Source organism: Phaethon aethereus, assembly GCF_964289735.1.
Source record: "Phaethon aethereus genome assembly, chromosome: 2".
In the NCBI taxonomy this organism is placed as follows: domain Eukaryota; kingdom Metazoa; phylum Chordata; class Aves; order Phaethontiformes; family Phaethontidae; genus Phaethon; species Phaethon aethereus.
The window spans coordinates 58,459,926-58,479,525 of record NC_138582.1 but is presented as its reverse complement, the minus strand read 5'-3'; the positions used below and the strand labels follow the sequence as shown (position 1 = coordinate 58,479,525).

Here is a 19,600-nt window from a genome sequence, read left to right as displayed (position 1 = left end):
AAAGTCATTGTCTTCTACTAAATGAAGGCAGTGGCCCTTATGCAATGAACTATATACACATCAAGTAAGTACAGCATTTGAGGAAATGGCCTTTGGTGTTCATTTTACTATTTCAGTAATACAAAAGCTGTCCAGTGGTTGCCCGAAAAATTTGTAAGAGGGCTGAATTACCTTCAAATTTGCCTATCCAAGCTCAGCAAGCAACTCAATGCAGTGTTCAGACATTCCCCTCCCAATTTGTAACTACCTCACCTGCAACTTATTATTGCATTTCATACCAAAGCAGAAGAAAAACACCACATAAATTATGAGCACCCACTGAAACACCAGCTGAAAACTTCAGTCCTGGAGAAAAGCAAGCCTGATCTTGCAGCAACAGGCAACAGAGAGGAAGGAGGCAGAGTTTCAGGGGGCATCTATGTGAAGACATTTCCCCTAAGAAATGGGAAGCAGCCTCATGGCCCTGGATCTTTGCTCCGAATTAGCAGAGCCCTAGTACAGGGTATGTCATCTACCAACAACCAGAGGCAAACAACTCTTCCTTGCCTCTCTGCTGGCCAAAGGCAGCCAGACATGAGCATCCTCAAGTGGTTCAGGAAACGCCACACGGGTACGACAGGGGCTAAGGATTTCGTTAGTGGTTTTATCGCCAAAAACTCTGCCTCTGCTTATCAGTTCCTTTTTAGCTGACACAACAACATGTAAAATCAGCAGTCTCTGATGACAATCCAAGGTCTGAGGCAGCCTCCTATTCTCAGCAGCCTACAGGTCAGCCAGCTGCTAACGGCATCTTCTTTACTCAGGCTGCCCTTAAAATTTGCCATCACACAGGCAGCCTTTGGAAATCTGCATCATTACCCTTCCAGGCACATTAAAATGTGTGCCTTCCCCTGGGGCATCAGGGGAAGGGAGTGAGTTGAGATTTAATGGAATTTGCCATTATTTGTTATCTACAGTTAAATGTAGATATCATGTAGATGTAGATAATGTGTATCTACATGGACATTAAATGGCATTGGCATCAAGGAAAGGTTTAAAATGCTTGAAACTGGAGTTTACATTTCCTCAATTGATGTGCAGGACTGGGAATGGACAACCAGAGGCTTGCGTAAACCTAAATTTGCATTAGATAATTTTTTGCCAAACTATCATGTTTAATTAACTTAGATTAGTAGTGATGTCATGTTCATTTCATCTATTGCCTGGACCTGAAGTTCTCCCTAATGCAGTAAACATCACCGCTTCTTTTAAACAGCATCATATAAGGACCTACCTGGTGCTTTCCCCTCTGCCACCCAATACAAGTAAACAGAAGAGATAACCACAAGCACGGTATAATAAAACCCAGGGCTGATTTTTTTATCTGTAGATTTACCGTGTGTTGCTGTGAACTTACTGAGAGTAAAGCTATCTGCACCGAACAGGCTCATAAGCGGAAGACATTATCAGCACAAGGCTGTATCCCTTAAGCAGTTGACTTCTTTAATGTTTTCACCTCCTGTTGGTTTCAGCAGGAATGAAACTCAGCAGCTCCTAAAGCTGGTACCACTAATACCAGGGAATTCAGGGAAAAGACTTTTAAAGGAGCAGGAATCGATTTTGTTGCTTTTATAGGTAAGGCACCTCCTTCTCTCCACCACAAAAATAACTAGGAAGTAAGCATCTAACTTAAAACTGACTCCCAGAAGAAAGTTTTGATTCATCTGGCTGATTTTTCTCGTCTCCACTCAGAAACAGGGATCCAGAAATGGTCAAAAGCATACGGACTTTGCCAATCTCAATTGAAAACACACTGGGAGCATTTCAAATGGCAATGCTGAACCACGAAGTTTAGTACATTTAAGGACATCTCCTCAAGGGAGAAGAATAGCTGGGCTAGAAGAAGAGCCAATTCAGTCTTTCCCTCCGCAGCAGGAAGAGACTGAGCCGCACAGAGGGTACTGAGGAGTCCCTCTCAGGACAGACTGTTTAGGTGCCCAACACCCTTTTTGTGTTGCGGCCTGAGTGCTTGGGACCATGTGGGACCAAGCCCAAAGCTCCTGCAGACATGGCAGAACAACAGGCACAGGGATTCTGGACAAAATCTCAAGTGGCCCATGAGATCCTACCAGAGCTTCCCTTTCAGTTACCAGATCTGCAACAGAGTGTTCTTGACTGGTCAAAAGATACAGCCTAATTTAATGCAATGACAACAACAATTCTGCAGGTTCAGCTGGACAAAAGTGTTTTGAAACATAAATGAAACGACACCAACTAAGACAAAGTTACAGCTTCAAAAGGGAAAAAAAAGAAAAGGAAACTGAAGGCTAAAACCAAAGGAGAGGTGGTGGGGCTTTTTCTCCCCACCTTATTATTTTGTATGTATTATTCCCTTCACTGTTCTGCTCTGTGTGGTTTTCTGTTTCCTTATTCTCAGCTTCTCTTTCCTTTGCTCCTGCTCTGACTTTACCCCCCATGTTCCTCATTCCCTCCCACCGGTCCCCCACAAAGCTCCTCTAATGCTCTCCCTCCATCTCTCAGTTTCAGTCCTCCACTTTCTCTTCCTCTGTTACTCTCTTTATCACCTCGTTCCTCCAAATCTCCTCTACACTGACTTTTACACCCCTTTTTCTACTGGTCATCACTTACACTATTCCTGAAAAACTTTTTTGGCTGTAGGGCTGCCACTGCCCTTCACACAAATCTTTTTAATTTGGACTTATCCAACAGGTGCCAAAGGTTTGGTTTTCTCTCCACACCAGCCTAAGGGAGAAGGCAAACCCGTCCACAAAACTCTGGATCAACTTAATTACCTGGTCAAATAAAGCACCATCTCACCAGATGCTGAAAACCAAGCGGAGGTGAAACAGAGCTACTTTATCTGCTTTGAATGTTAAATGACGGGAATCACTCGAGAGCTGTCTCAAATACTTAATTTACATACACTTTTATCTTTGTGCTCCACACAGCACTGCATTCAGCTCTGTATTGAAATATATGCTGAGCTTTAAGCTTGGGATTCAATTTAGCCCGTTCAGCAAAGGCTGAACCATGTACCCTAATACACTGCTGAAGAGACCCCAATGCTTAGAATTAAGCACATGCTTAAGGACATTACTCAAATTAGGGCTTCAGTAACATAATCTTAAATTAGCATTTATTTTAGAATCATAGAATATCTCAAGTTGGAAGGAACTCATAAAGATCATGGAGTCCAACTCCCTCCTCGTCCAGATGCTCCTTGAACTTTTCCAGGCTTGGTGCCATGACTGGAGGCCTGTCCCAACGACTGACCACCCTCTCAGTGAAGAACCTTTTCCCAACGTCCATTCTGAACCTCCCCTGATGGAGCTTCATCCCATTTCCTCATATCCTATCGCTGGTCACCAGACAAAGATCAGCACCTCACCCTCCACTGCCCCCCTAAGTGTTATATAGATACCACTTAAGAGAACTTAACTGAACTTAAGTTCATGCTTCATGTAATTTGGTTTTATGCAGCTGCCATTTTTGTCACACAAAATGTGCTCCAACTGTCTGTCTAATGCCTAGGCATGCATTTATTGTTTTCAAACACATCCTGCAGAAAAAAAAATAAAGAAAAATATCAAAGGAGGGGGGATATCAAAGCACAGAACAATTGACTCTGAAGACTATTCACACGAACCACACTCTGCTGCTGGAGCTATAACAGTTGAAGACATTAAATGCGGGGGACAATGTTTAATTCCTTCATTGACATTCAAGCAAACTAAGAAAAAAACAAAGTCCAACTTTCTTTGACTTTTCCACAAGGGTGGTATCATCAAAAAAAAGAAAAACGATGACTTAAGGGATAACGTAAGAAAAAACCTTGTTTGTAGCATACTCAGGAACTGGATATCCTAAAAGTAAGATTGTCTGCATTGTATTGCAAAGGGTGAAGTCAGCATGGACTATGCACCACGAAGGACTTGTCCTAAATGTGGTTGGAAGCTCCCAGTTCAGATCAGCTTTAACAAGATATATAGCCCGTGTTGATTTTATGACTCTTAAAATAGACCCACTTACATTTAGTGGACCAAGGAAAAAAAGAAGAGGAAAAACGAAAAAGAAGAGGGGAAAAAAAGAAGAGGTAATGGGCTTCCTAGCCAATAAAGGGAGTCTGTTCTTTCTCATTTCCCAAATCCCTCCAGGAATTAACCAACTACCAGATTTATCCAGCCACAAAGTGGAAGTGTGCCCTTACAGACTGGTAGTGGTGTGTGTCAATCAGAGGTGTTTTTTTTAAATTAACAAAGACTGTCTTAAGCAAACAAACATAGTATTTGCTTCCACAAACAGCAGAAGCTGCTTGAGATTAAAATTGTGACCACACATGGACAAACACCTCAAATTTTTCAGTTGTAATATGTTTCTAACTCCTAAACTACTAACCATAGCAATAATGTACTTTCTTCCCCTTAGTCTCAAGGGCCAAAATGAGCCTTGGTGTGACTTCACACTGCACTCAAGGGAGCTCTCTCAGGGATGCTCTTCATATCAGTCTTTGGGAAGCCCGGTGATCCCTACTACAGCTTCTCTGTGGTGGCATGTACCACGTTGACCAAATACCTAAGGATTCCTCCTCTGTCGCTGAATTCCCAGTGTCAGCCTCACAAGCAAGAAATGGAAATGCCTGGAGAACACAGGCAACGGCAATACTGGAGACAAGGTACCAGCTACTGATCACAAGCACAAACTGAGAAGGTTAAAAGTTACTCAAATGCCCACTGTATCTCATGGGTCACCAGTGAGCATGGGAGGACACGCAAATAGCTTCAGAGACATCCCAGCAGTCAGAAAGCACAGCTTTGCTGATGAATCGTTAGATCCTACTGACACATACTAAGTTTTGTTTGCTCCAGAATTAAATGGGGAAAAAAAATAATTTTTCCAAATTAAACCCTTTTTAGGAACCTCTTTAACTCACTTTCGTTCTGCAGACAGGCTTTAAAGCACAGGAAAATCTGCCTCAGAGAGTCCCTAACTGTAGGTGAATTCCTACAAGAGGCTGATACTTACAACCATAAAAGATTGCCCTTGCAGTTTTTTATACGCCCTTGCAGTTGTGCCCGGCAGAGGCTGACCGGTCCAGCCGGGACACCCGATGACGTCTGCAGCATCCTGTCTCTCATGCTGACAAAGGAGGAAACAATAACTCGGGGACAGAAAGTATTTAGTAGCTGGATTTCATGCACATGTACTTCCACATGTTGCCCAAATAAGAACTTACTCTGTCCAAAACAAAAAGTGCAAAACCTTAACTGCTCTACCCTCTCCCCCAAGAAATACAAAAACCACACACTAACTTGCATTTGTGTTTAAAAATAGCCAGGCAAAAATAAAAAGCATTTATTCCACTGCCCATTGCTCAGCTTTCACAAGCAGCCCTGCGAGGCTGGAGACCGTAAATCTAACCGCTGGCATTTGCTTACACAAGTCTGTGCTCTGAGCCAGCCTCCCATCCACCTCCACTGGCGGCTTTCTAAAGCTTGGATTTGTCTTCTTGCAGTGCTGTTCAAAACTGCACGCATTCACAGGAAGGGTGTATAAGATGTTTCGGAAGAAAACTGAAATGTCTGCCCTTCCCAGAGTATTAAAATTTGAGACGGAATTTAAGAAATTTCCTTAATGGAGGTAGGGTGGGTTTTTTTTTTTAACTATTTTATAATGCAGCCAATTACCCAAAGGAAGTGGAGGGGGAAAAAATAAACCACCTTAAATCTGCTGTAAAGGTTAGCAGGCTAAGCGTTTAGAAATACCAGGCCACGTAAACTAGAAGGAAAAGACCAGGCTGAACGCTAGCTTGTAGTGGCTTCCAAGGGGAAAGCCCACCGGGGCAAGAAACTCTAGGAGAGATAGGAAGTGGCAAGAGCTCCTCTTCCTCCTGCCCCAGAGGCCAGGGCCACTGCCCCGACCGCCCAAGAACGAGCTGTCCCCACCTCTGTCCTCATGCCAGCGCTGCAGAAAGCTCCAGGGACGCCAGAGCGACCCACAGCCAGGAGCTTCGGCCGCGCCCGGGGGTCTGCGTGCTACCCTACACGCTGCAGGCCCCAGCTGCTGTGGGTCCGGCTCACCCGCAGGGCCGCTGCAGAGCAGCTGGAGCCATGACCCAGGGTTGGAAGCACCTGGCTATTAGCCGGTGTGCCAGCGTCCATGGCACAGGCGAGGAAACCGCAGAGCGGAGGAGGGAATAGATACTTACTGAACTGACATGCACTGCCAGCTCTGGAGACAGCAAGTGATCGTTGCCCGGAGAACGAGGTCCTTGGTGCTCCCAGCCTTACAGGCGAGCTCCGTAAAGGAACGAGACCAACCCCAAGAAAGACTGAAACGCCTGGTGGGCACGCTACCTCATTGGGCCAGAGCAAATGCGTTTGTTCCCCTCCACGTCAGGATCCAGTAGACCAACTCGCCCAGTTCCCCACCACCTTTCCCAATCCTTTTGGAGGGCACCATGTGTTGGGCGTTCGGCTGGCCCCAGAAGCAGCCTGAGGAAAGCATGAGCAGAGGGAGCCCCAAACCTCCAGATGGAGGCGGAGATGACGGCAAGGCGGTCAAACCGCAACTCTAAACTACAGGCCCCCATCCACAGAGGTTGATGAGCCACTGAAGCTGAGGAGAAACAAGCCACCCTGCGATCAACAGCTTGTCTTCTCAGGCAGCACCTGAACTGTGGGGAAGGTGGGGTCAACACTGCAAACCTGCTAAAGCCAGCCATGCTCCATTTCAATGCGCCCCTCTCTTCCCTGTCAAAACCAAGGCCTAAGAAATGAAGAAAATGGTGCCTGCCCTGATCTCATCTGAAGAGGGACGCAGCCAGGAAATACACAATCGACAACAGTCCCTGGAGGGTCCAACAGCCCTGCAGACTGGGCAAATCGCATTCAGAAGAAGGACCAGAAGGGAGGCAAAAGAAAAGGTGAGTGTTTGCGAGCAGCTGGAGCAGGGCTGTGGCACCAGCCTCCCTGCAACTGCTTCTCTAGACAAGCAGTTAGCTTGAGAAATTTTAGAAAGAATATGTCTACCCAGCTCGTCCACTTGCAATCTGCAGCGCCCACATACCCGGCCCAGACACAACCCAACATTAGCAAAATTTACCAGCACTGTAATTTATAAACATGACCATACACAAAAGCCCTTCAGAAGCCTCTGCCCGTGACCAGCTCAGCTCATGCCTATTTTGCCACTTCCTTAAACTGTGCTCTAACTGCAACACACCCTATCAATAAGGCAAATTATCACCTTAGAAACAAGTTCATCAACCAGAGTCTCAGAAAACATACTTTAAATGTAAATAAAAAATGTCCTTTTAATATAGCTTGACTTAAGCCAGTTAAAAGGAATTGTCTGAGGAGAATGAGAGGGTTTTTCCTTCACCCCCACACATTTCTTGCATGCAGAGTTCCTGGTTGCTTCACATAGTCTGCCTCAGCACTACTTCACTGAGTAGGGCTAAAACTGCATTCATCCATGTTAAAAAAAAAAAAAAAAAAAAAAGGAGTTTAGTACCAATTCAACTTCCTTATTTTGGTAGAAAGAAAGAATTTACTTTGTTCTCAGAATTACTGTACAACAAGAAGTTTCACAATTTTTCAGCCAATGCTAAGAAATCAAAAAGAGGGACTTAAGGAAGCTGCTGGGGACATCCCCCCCCCCCAAAAAACCGCAATTGGTAACACTATAAACAAAAGAAATCACTACAATTTGAGAGACAGTAAAGCTACAGCCTGCATATGGTTTCTGGATGACAGCCACAGCACAGATTCATTCAACAGGCGGATCAGAGCCATTCACAGGCAGCAACAGACACCAGCCACAGGGTATTCTTTTGCTGCCCAGCTGATTAGTAGTAACAAGCTTCCCTTTCAGAGGCTTTGCAGCTACTGAAAGTAAAACCTGCTTCAAGTTCTGCCTTCTGCTGCTTCAGAAATCCAGTTGTGCTGCTGGAAACAAAAGCAGAATGTGGCTTCCGTACCCATCTTTTCCTAGAAGGGTGTTCCGGTCATAACCCAGTCTACTCACTTTTCTAAGCAATCCCACCCAAAACTTTTGGAAGATAGAAGTCAATAGAAAGTTTTGTTGATACGTCAGGAAAGCAGTAAGGCCAAGATCAATACAAAATCCTGAATTGTTACATTTTGAGAAATTGTTTGCCTACATATTTAATGTCTACATTGCAAAAATCCATTTAAATATTGTATAAATTAATAGGAGAAGGCTAGTTTAGGCTTCTGAACATACTTGTTTATTGATACAAGAGAAAAGGCGTTTCTTACTTGGTATGTAACTGGATTTTTATGCAATATTGTTCAAAAAAAAACCCAAAAATCAACAGTCCCAGTCTCCTTCAGTATCCTGGTAGACTGTTCTTTCGAATGGCATAGCAGGGCAATGGAGTATGGAAGTGCTATTAAGTGCATACATTAAGTGCAAACTTCAGAGTATTCTTCACCAAGGAAGACTACTAAGAAAACCATTTCCCAAGGAAATGAGGCATATGTAGTCATGCTAACTGTGTGTCTGGCTGTCTGCCTTTCAGTTCCCCGTGGTCTTAAAATCACTGTTCAGTTTTACACGTGAATTGATGTTTTACTACAATGCAAATAAATGAGTGGCTAGGAGAGAGACACAGGTGAGGGTTCCTTTTGGTGGAATGGCTGGTATGATGGACACTTCACACCAACAACTCCACAAGACAGACATCCAGGCAAAGTCATGACTCAAAAATTTCTCTCATGATAGAGCTACTTGTTTACATAAAACATGAATGAATAAGTAGATGATGATGAACCATTAACATGGGTGGGGAACAAAAAAAGTCACTTGTCAGTCTCTGTTCTTCTCTCAGACGGATATTTTGTGGACAAAATTTTGGAAGGCATACACTTACTTCATCAGTACAATTTTCTTCTCTTCACAACCCCCTCTGTCATCTGCACTACTTTGGTCTCTGTTGTTTTCTTTTAGGCTACAGCACTGCAGTTGTTGATGCATGCACAGCTTCTGCACCTGTGTAGGGTTACTGTCTTCAGTAGGATGCTCACCTTAACATGTGGACTCCCTTGCACACACCTAGTAAGAAGGGAGGTCCTTAGCTGCTACAGCCCATCCAGGGGTGCATTTTTGTTTTTAACAGCAGTGCTCCTATTTGGATTGGGACATCTAGACTCTAAAAGCATTAATAATGACAAACCGTTCAGAGTCAAAAGAGCAATAAAATTGTTGTCTTTTATAAACATCAACACAAACTAAAAGATTCTCAGTCATATGTGTTCAGTATAATAGTTACTTAGAGAAGAAGAGGGGCTACTTAAGCTCTGCACTGAAACATCTGACGTGCACGCATATGCTCTGCTACAGGAATTTGTTCTCCATCCAGCAGAATCCAGAGCTTTATATTATCATGACATGAAGATAAGAAAACCAGATAAATTTCTCCCTTTATGAAAACTATTATCATATTCCAAATTACTTTGAGTATCAAACAATTCTGAGCAAAATTCCACAGCCTGCGTGTGCAAACACTACACACCGAGGCGCATGACATTGTCAAAGGTAATAAACTGTTCAGGTAATAAACCTAGCAATTGGGATTCAGTTGTGGAGAAACTCCTGAGGAAACTTCCTTTTCCTTCACAGAGGAAATGTCGCTCCTTTTACAAATGTGGGCTTACCAATTTCAGATAGTATTTTCAGACTACATGCTAGCAGAACATATGCTAGCAAGTGACTTCTTAGGAACAAGAAAATGGAAACACAAACAGGAGGGTGAAGAAATGAAGTCTCAGGCAAGGAAGATGACAGGCACTATGTTGGGGAAAAACTTTCTACAGTGAGAGCAGTTAAGCTCTGGGACATAATCCTGGGGAGAAGATAAACCTTCATCCTGAGATTTTTTTAAGGAACAGGTGAGACAAACATATATCAGGGAACTTGGAAGAGGAGCTTTAGGGCCAAGGGGTGACCTCTGAGCCTCTTTCAATCCTAACTCCTTTAGTTCTGTGATGAACAAGTCACAACATAAAAATGTAATAAACAAAAACAAAAGGAAAGGAGTAATGGAGGTCACTTTAGATGGTAGTTAGCAAGCCACCTCCCAAAGTCCCTCTGAAAGGCCGTCAAAGTTTCCTCAGGAAGTGACAAAGACAAGAAACTTTGCCTTAGTCCTAAACCTGGCAATCTCTTCTGCGGTTGCCACACGCAATTATGTCAGGACTTGGCAGAGAGTTGTAAATCGCTCCTCCAGCTCGCATGAAGCAAACGTTGGGAGCCAAGGCACATGGCACTCAGCAGCCACAGCCGGATTAGGAAACCTGGGAGCTGCATGCCCAGCTGCATTTCAGCACTGAAGCCCACCAGCCTCCCTCCGCCCCTCTCTCCTTCAGCCCCCTCAAGAAAGCGCCCACTCAGGACAGAAACATCACACAAGTCACATGGGAGCTGCACTTCACGGCATAAACTGAGCTGCAGCTAAAACTTGCTCAGCCCCAGAAGCAGGGATGACTGCTGTGAACAAACAGCAGATGGGACCAAGAGACCAGGAGGAGTCTGGAGTCACAAGATAGAACTTGGAGCAGATGCTCAAGTGTTTGCACTTATGATGATGAACACCTTCCACATGCAGATACCTCACTGCCCAGCAGTGATAATTTAATGGGTGAAGTAGTTTAGGAGCAGGCTTGAGGCCACTTGCATGGCAACATGCTCAAGAGAGCTATTAAAATTGTACCTCCATAGCTCTTACATCCAAGGCTGTGAGGCACTGAACAATCAGGCAGGCATCCTGTTCCTGCCAGCCCACCAGAAAGCTGGAACCGTCTCTCCTCGAAGAGCACTGCCTTCTCAAGTTCATGAATAACAAAGCTCCACCATCAACAATGCCTGCTTTCCAAATTGGCTGACACCTAGTCTTGAGCTGCCCCAGATTTCCTCTCTGTCGTTCTCTTGCTGGTGTCTCCTTCAAGATCTACAAACCCCATGACCACCCCCTTGTGCACTACTCCAGGCTGCTGCAAATCGCTTCCATCACACCCACAAGAGTTTTAAAAATCCCAAGATACTCCGGAGGAGGAGGAAGTGAAATGCAGATACTCAAATCCCACTTTTGTTAGATTTATGCTAAAAATTACAGGCCAGTTTCCCTCCTGGCAATCTGGGGTTACATCCAAGAGCCCATAACTTACTCCCCATCTCTACTGCAATGGCTCCAGGTCAAACATTAGCCCTGGAGTACTGCGCTAGCTTATAGGGCTGTCAGCATGGAGCACAGATCTGGTTTCATTATTCCCCTTTCTCCTCATCCTCCCATCTAGACCCTCTACAGCCAAACAGGGCTCCAGGGCTTGTGAAGAAGTTGGCTTTGCCAATGTTGCACTAGCTGCAAATTTTTCCTTGCTGGGGAATTCTGAGATGGTAGAAACAGCCCAAGCACATGCCCTTTGCACAGCTGAGGGCTGCAGACCACCAGTGATCCTCCTGTCTGATTTAGAGGTGCAGTCTAGGGCTCTGTTCAGAAGTAGAGAGGGATACAAGCCAATTTAATCCCTATTTCTAACAGGGATAGGAACTCATCTAGGGCCTTAGACATGCCAGATTTAGGACTATCAGGGGATCTGCTAGATACAATACAGATTAACCTACCATGTCCAGGACCTATCGAAAATACAACTGTTAGGATTCCTTTTGATAGATCTGAAAATACGCTTTTGGGTTAAGACTGATGCTTGCACTTGTTCACATGGACAGGTACAGAGTCTCTCTGTTCTGGAAGTCTGTCTGAGCCTCCTGAGGGGATGTACCATATGAAGGAGTCTGCACTTTTGGGAAAAGAGTGTCAACTTTCATGGTAAATGAGGTGTCTATGATCGCAAGTAGATGGTTTTCTAGGATTACACCCTATTAAAACTCAGGAATGAACATCTCAGTTAACTACTAAGCGACTGTAACTACAGACACATCTTCCTAAGTGTTCCCACTGCCACCCTATCATTTTAATGAATCTACACAGTAATTGCATATTCCTAGTAACACAGAGTCTCTTCATAGTTTTCTTTTCCTGTCTTAAAAGAAGTAAACAATTGTCTTGCAAAACCTCCAGTACATTTTAATGTTACAAAACAGCAATAAATAATGGGCAAGAGGAATGTCATTCTGCAAGCCACTTCATCTCTATAAAATTACAGGATTTTCTGCTGGGGAAGAAAAAATAAAGACACATCCACATAATCTACCACAGACTCCTCAGGTTTGTATAAACCACATTTATTTTGTCTCTATGCCATTTTAAAAGTTGAAGGCAGGAATTCTTACCACAAAAGGAGGTGTGGTCACTGCCAAATACTTCGGGTTGAACTATCCAGTGCCCTGGCACTTACTCCAGGGCAAGGTACCCACTCCTGCTGGGGTAAGTGTCAGCACGAATCAGAGAGAATTGGAGCATCTGAAACTTGTCTGTTTTTTTAAATGTTCAACTCGCTTGTACCACATGAAAGAGAATCCACCCTAAAACGCTTTCATTCATGCAGCTTTTCTGAATGCTTAGGGAAATACAGACCTAAATGCAGCCTAACTCATACCTGATAAGTTGAGATATTTGATTTTTAGGGGGGAAAAAAACAACAAAACAAAAAACCACCAAACCCAAGCCACTCAGTAGCAATGCTCTTGCCAAGAGCTGTCAGAAGAGGTGGCTCTGCCCTCCTCACAGCTCGGCGAGCCCATTTTGCCGCGAAGCTCCCTGCGTGCAGGGCAGAGAAGGGGGCAGGCGGAGCCGAACTGCAAAGCTAAGCACATTGCTGCTCCAGATGTGAAACGCACACGAACGGGTTCGCCAAAAAAAAAAAAAAAAAAAAAAAAGCAGTGGCAGAAAGCACATTCCTACAAAGGGCCGAGCGAGCGAAAGATTTTAATAAACCCAGGCAAGTAATGAAACAAAGCACCGAGCAGGCACAGAAGGTGTCTCTCCCTTCGGGAGAAGAAGCCACCCGAAATAATGTCTCGGGGCGGGCAGGGCGCTGCCGCCGCCCCCCGTGTCCCTTCCCACCACGGCTGCGGGGGCTCGGCGAAGCCAGAGCTGCCAGGGAGAAGCCCTTAAAGCCTGCCGCGGGGATGGCGGGCCGCAAAATTCTCACCGGTCCCTTTCGGGGCTCGGAATCGGGTCCGTGTGGAGCCGGCTCTCCGGCGGGGACGCTTCCCCCCCACCCCCGCTATGCCCTTCTCACTTTTCAAAAGTTCACAAACAAGGCAAAAACAAAAACAAATCCCCCACGCGAGCCTCCCCGCCACCCCGCAGGCCGGTGCGCGGCTGCCAAGTCTCGACATGGAGGAATTCACCGCGGCTAAGCCCCCCACCCCCGCCCGGGTCGGGGAGACGCGGCGCGCTCCGGCAGCTGGGGGGGGATGGAAGTGTTCCCCTTTTTAGCGAGCACCCCGTCTCCCTCAGCCCCCCACCTGCGGGGTGGGAAAGAAACAGAGCGGAGCGGCACCCCCACACACACACCCCCCACCGCCGGTCCCCTCTACTCACTCCAAGCAGACACACTTTCAGCTCGCGTATCGCCATCATCTGCCCAGGGCCCGGCCGCTCCGCATCCCCCGCCGCCGCTCGGCACTGCCCCGCCGCGGCGCCGCACGCGCACACCCCCCCGCCTCCCGCCCCGGGGCCGCCCCGCCGCCGCCGCCGCCGCCGCCGGTCACATGCGCGCGGCCCCAGCCCCGCCTCACCCCTGCCCCCACCACCACCCCGGTCCCGTCTGTGAGAGAGACCCGGGTCGGGACACGGGTGGGTTCCTCGGACGGAGGAGTGCGATGTGCCTTGCCCAGAGAGGCGGTAGATGCTCCGTTCAAGGGGGGCATCTACGTTCAACATACATGCCCAAGGGGGCATCAACGTTCAAGGTCAGGCCGGGACGGGGCTCTGAGCAACCTGCTCTAGTTGAAGATGTCCCTGCTCACTGCAGGGGGGTTGGGCTAGATGACCTTTAAAGGTCCCTTCCAACCCGAACTGTTCTATGATTCTAATGGTAGGACCGATCGACCGAAATCAGTGAGGGGGGTTTGTCACCGCTCTGCTGTCGGTAGTCAAAGCCCTAGGATGTATGGAGAAGAGTTGCGTGCTAGAACCCCAGAAGAGCGTCGTCTGTCAAGTGTTTTGAGTCACAGCCTGTGTTTTGTTTTCATTTTTTCACTAACGATCTTAGATCTTTTCCAATGGTTCTATGATTCTAATTTATCAGGTAGAATTGCTAAAGGGAATTGAAGAAAATCTTGATTACTCATTGTGAGATTACTGCCACGTCATTCGGAGCTTCCTGGCAATAAACTCCTGTGGCCTTCATTATGTCACTAATTAGTTCCACGTTGGGTCCGACACTCACACTGACAGGCTGGAAGAAGATGTGTGCACTCTTCCAGAGCTCCCGAATCCTAGGCCAAGGAAATGCTTGGAAGGCAGCAGTTGTTATCCCCAAGGAGGAGAACACAAAGCGTTTCTAGTGGAGTATCACAGCCTGTCAGGATAGAGAGTATCAGAAGAGAGTGATCAAAGGAGAGGCTCATCAGAGAGATGATGTGACTTAATTAAGCTTTTCTCTTTTTTTAGGAGAATTTAGCAAAACACAGCATGTTTTCAGACAACCAGTACAGAATATTGCTAGGATTCTGACTGCTCATTGCCTTTCCACAAGAATGCATTGTACAATAAAGTCTTTCAATAAGCAAATAGGATACACTCACAAACATAGAACAATTACAGTTGCACTCATAGCACAACTAATTTAAAGCAGCTTGACATTTCAGCCAGTAATTAATTCTACCAATTGACAGGAGATATGAATTTTTAAGGGTTTACACTGTCCCACTTCATCCTTTCTTTTAATTTTAAGTCTGAGTTAAATGTTGCTCTTCCAACTTTGATTCAGACTTTTCCATTGTTGAGGGACTGAGATTCACAGACAGTGTTATGGTTCAGGATCACCTTTCCATAAATTCTTTTCTTGTTTGTCACATGTTTAAACATTTCAGTGACTTGCATCTATCCCGTTAGTCATCTATCCCTTTTCTTTAGTCCAGATTTTGTAATCCTTGAAGTTTGGGAATTTTTGGTTATTGTACACGTGAAACGTTATACCAGCTGAATTAATTTCAGCAAGAAACACTTGAGTTACATCAGATTCTAATCTAATCTGCATTAGATTGTGGATTACAGAAAGAGCCTGATAAGTGGTGCACTACGTTCAAAGCTGTTCAGTGTGACAAGCACATCTTGAGGGCTCGTCCATCGGTGCGCTCAGATTGAGCTGCAATGATGTGATGGTAATGAAAGCATCCATAGAATAGATTAATGCACTTCACTGTGCGTGCATTGACTGCAGCTTTAACCAAAGTGCCTTAACTTGCTAAAGCCTCTCAATGCAGGCAAGTGCAAGTTCATAAAGTTCCAGTTTGGGAGAGCACTTGCTGAAGCCTGCCCATTTTCAAAACAGTAATACGTTATACATATATATATACTTATAATAATATAAGTACATGCCTGCTTGCTGCCTTGAATCAGTACCACTGTAATACAAAACGGCAGCCGCGAAATTTGCCCAGGAAAGCAAGTCAGATTCCCATCTTTCTTCTTATCTGGGGAAACGTCTTCTCAAATACACAGTGGTGAAACAGGAGCCCTCCCTAAAAATGGTTACAGCCCAGACCTCAAAAGCTTACTTCTGAAGATAGCAAATAACTAATTAGCTACTTATAAACAACCAAATTGTTTAAAATGGTAGCACGAAGATGACCCAGTGGAAGCTGTTCAGGCTGAAACAGCACAAGAGAGTCTGTTACGGAAGGGCAGTTTTACTTGCACAGGCAAAAAGTCTGAAGAGCCAGACAAAAAAAGAACAACCAGAGGAAAAAATAACCTATTGTGCTCATTTAAACAAAGAGTCTAGGAACAAATCAAAACAAAACAAAAAAAAAGGAAAAAATATTCCCTGAAATTAGGGAGATAAGAAGAGAGAAAAACAACAATACAAACAGACATGTGCTCCAGTATTAAAAAAAGCTAATGACGTTCCTTCTTCCAGGAACTGGCATAATCCTTGTGTTTGTCTGCATACAAGACGCTGTGGTCAGGAAAACATTTTTGAGGAATTGGTCATGTTGCAGTGTTTTCAAATGGCTGGTTAAAAGCAAAGGAAAACAAGTCTTCTTATCCAAAAGGTTTTCTTTGTTTCCTTTTTGTAGCATCTTATTCAATGAATAAGCAATGGTTTACCTCAATTCTTTCTACCCAACTGTATTTTGCTTTTGGGAAATACAGAGCCAGGCAGCTTTGTTTTTCAGCAGCCTTCCCTTAGAGTGTCAAGTAATCTGTTCCCTCCTCAGAAATCGTTTCCTTCATTTTCCAGAAACTCCAGGATCCAGGCCATACTTTAGTTTATTCTAATTCTATAACAGTGCAATTGCACTGATCTCAAATTAATTACTACTTAGTGTGAGAGATTTAAGTCCTCAGAGCTGGGCTTAAGCCAGTAAGATGTGATCTGGCTCAGGGTGCTTCTGAGCGTGATAATTGGAAAGTTTGTTCAGGCCTGTCTCTGTCTGGAAATTCAAGGTAGTACTAGTTGCCTTGGGAGGGTAAGGTTGACTCATCCTTCACTTTGGCTTTTTTTTTTTCTTAGACAGCTAAAGCAGGACTATCCTGTCACTCACCCTAGTTTTTTCAGTGTAACACCACTGCTTTCATGTAACAGAGGAAGGAAGACAGCCTCCTGCGTAGGGGCACAAGACCAGGAGTATGGAAGACTGACCAGGTTATTCCCCCACCTGCAGCGTGGCCTTGCTGTGAGACCTGGGGCTGGGTACCCAGCAGTGCCCTGGGCCAGCGTGTGGTCCTCCAGCGGTCTGGGGCGATGGTAGCTGTGGCTGCTGCTGCCCTCCTCTTTGCCTCTACCCACTTGTTCCTGCCGCTCTGTGGCTCGTGCTGGTAGAAAACTAGTCCTATGTTTAAAAGTTTTGTACAACCTCAGTCTCTTCCTCTGTAGAAGTGGTGTAGTGGTATTTATCTAGCCTGTTCTGGAGGAAACTGGATGCTTGTGAGATGCTGGCAATGTTCCCAGGCTTATGAAGGCATCTGCCTTCCTCCTCCTGCTTCCTCTCTCTGGTGAATGACCTACGTAGAGAAAGATCCGTCCAAGACCCTGATGCATACCCAGCTCCCAAAACTGCTGTTGTCTGTCCCGAGCACCTGATGAGTTACTTCCTTTCTCTCACTGTTGCTCTCCCTCTCTATTTCTTGGCAAGCATCTTCCTCACACAAAAATGTTATCCCTCCTCTTCACTGCCGAGTTCAATCCAGGCCCTCCTACTATGGGCTGCCATCCCAGCTCTTGTTCCCAAGGCACTTTGGAGCAGGAGGCAAGTTAACTCCACGCTGCCTGGGGAGAAATGCCTCTGCGCCCCACGGATGACACAAACGTGCAGTACAGTAATGACTGCTGCCACAGAAATTTTGCCGGTGCTTGCCGAAGGAACTGCCAAAATCTCTTAAAAGGAAAGCAGCTGCTGCTGAGCAAGCATTTCTTCGAGCAGGAGGAGCAGCTGCCAGCTCAGACCCTAGATCCCATGCAAAATCCAGTGGTTACGAAATGGCCAAAATTCTGGAAGACGCTATTTTTTGTTCATTTGTTTACTTAATCACCATGAAGGTTAGAAAAGGGCTGCTCTGGAAATGCATCGTGAGACTCCTGAGACATGAAAATCAGAGAATTACAGGAATGACCTGTTGGAAACTGAGGGCCTGATTCTGATTTCAGTCACATAGATCTTAAGACTGCAATTTTTTTTTAACTTGAGTAGGGTTAGTCCACTTAGTTTCACATGCAAAAAGTTAATTACCCCCTTCATAGCCCACTGGTTCCAGCGTTAATGCCAGGAGAATCTACAGCTGCCTGTTATTTCATTTTATTGTAGTGTTGCATCATGTTTTAACATCTCTTGTTTGTGGCATTTATATGGTCCAGTCACTCCCTCCTGAAGAGAAAATCTGCTGGAAAAGATTAGAGGGAAGTAAACCTCTGCAAGATCCTACTTGCAACTTCACTGCCAAGTACTTTGAAAAGCAGCATTATTGCTGTTGAAAAAAAACCTGGGGGTTGTTTGTATAAAGCTTACCGGCATGCTTCTTGACAGACCTTGTAACAGATGCGCTGTTCCTAAAGTGCTTGGGAAATATTTTTGGCAGTGTAGACGTATGTTTGTCAAGAGGGTCAAATTTATTCTACTGGTTCGCTGTTAATCCCCAGGGCAATCTCCTCTCGCAGGAGAATGGTACTGAAAAGTAAAGCAAGTTTTCTCATTCTTTGCAAGTGATGTGCCATAGCCCCAAGCTGGTGATAGCACTACATTTCCCCACTGAGGCTATTAGGAAAGAATGGGGAAAGAATCAAAAAAAGCTTTTTTCTTACATCTGAAAAACAGAAGGTGAGGTACAACTTGAGAACACTACAAATACTATCGGCACTTGTATAGCACCAAGAAAGGACTAGAACTAGCTAAAGGGGAAAGAGATGAAACCAGGCTCGCTAGAGATAAGCCTGGGGGCAGCACGTCGATGTTTGAGGGACGGTGTGCTAGCAAGATCCTTTGGTCTGCTGTCTCAGTGGAGGTAGGGGATGGAGATCCATGCGGAAGCAAGGACGCAAGGGTTATTGATGTGTTAGAAACCATGAAAGCACCTGAGAATGGTCATGTAGGAATTAGGGCTTCTGCTCCCCAAAAAGGTGGCGGGATCAATAGCCCAAATGAAGTGCACCTACACCAATGCACGCAGCGTGGGCAACAAACAGGAGGAACTGGAAGCTGTTGTGCAGCAGGAAAACTATGATACACTCGCCATCACAGAAACATGGTGGGATGACTCACACAACTGGAGTGCTGCAACAGATGGCTATAAACTCTTCAGAAGGGATAGGCAAGGAGGGAGAGGTGATGGGGTAGCCCTGTATGTTAGGGAGTGTTTCAATTGTCTAGAGCTTAATGATGGTGGTGATAGGGTTGAGTGTTCAGGGGTAAGAATCAGAGTAAAGGCCAACAAGGCAGATATGGTGGTGGGAGTCTGTTATAGACCACCCAACCAGGATGAAGAGGCAGACAATATATTCTGTCAGCAGCTGGGAGGTCTCACAATCGCTAGCCCTTGTTCTCGTGGGGGACTTCACCTTACCAGATGTCTGCTGGGAATACAATACTGCAGAGAAGAAATAGTCTAGGAGGTTCCTGGAGTGTGTGGAAGATAGCTTCCTGACGCAGTTGGTGAGGGAAACAACTAGGGAAGGTGCCTCGCTGGACCTGTTGTTTGTGAACAGAGAAGGACTTGTGGGTGATGTGACGGTTGGAGGCCGTCTTGGGCATAGCGATCATAAAATTATAGTTTTCAATTCTTGGAGAAGTAATTCTCACAGAACTGCTAGCTTGGACTTCCGGAGGGCAGACTTTGGGCTGTTTAGGAGCCTGTTTGACAGACTCCCTTGTGAGGCAGTCCTGAAGGGCAAAGGACTCCAGGAAGGCTGGACATTCTTCAAGAAGGAAATCTTAAAGGCGCAGGAGCAGG

General features: G+C 45.5%; 1 protein-coding gene across 2 annotated transcripts in view; it reads right to left on the bottom strand.

Moving 5' to 3' along the window:
* Positions 1-13,567, bottom strand: part of RAB31 (RAB31, member RAS oncogene family) — a gene marked incomplete at both ends in the record, with an annotated part of 64,770 nt that extends 51,203 nt beyond the window's left edge. For both annotated transcript variants that reach the window (XM_082014764.1, XM_082014763.1), the window contains one exon: positions 13,529-13,567. In XM_082014764.1, the coding sequence (XP_081870890.1) occupies positions 13,529-13,567 (39 nt within the window). The remainder of the gene's footprint in view (positions 1-13,528) is intronic.
* Between the last annotated feature and the right edge of the window lie 6,033 nt (positions 13,568-19,600).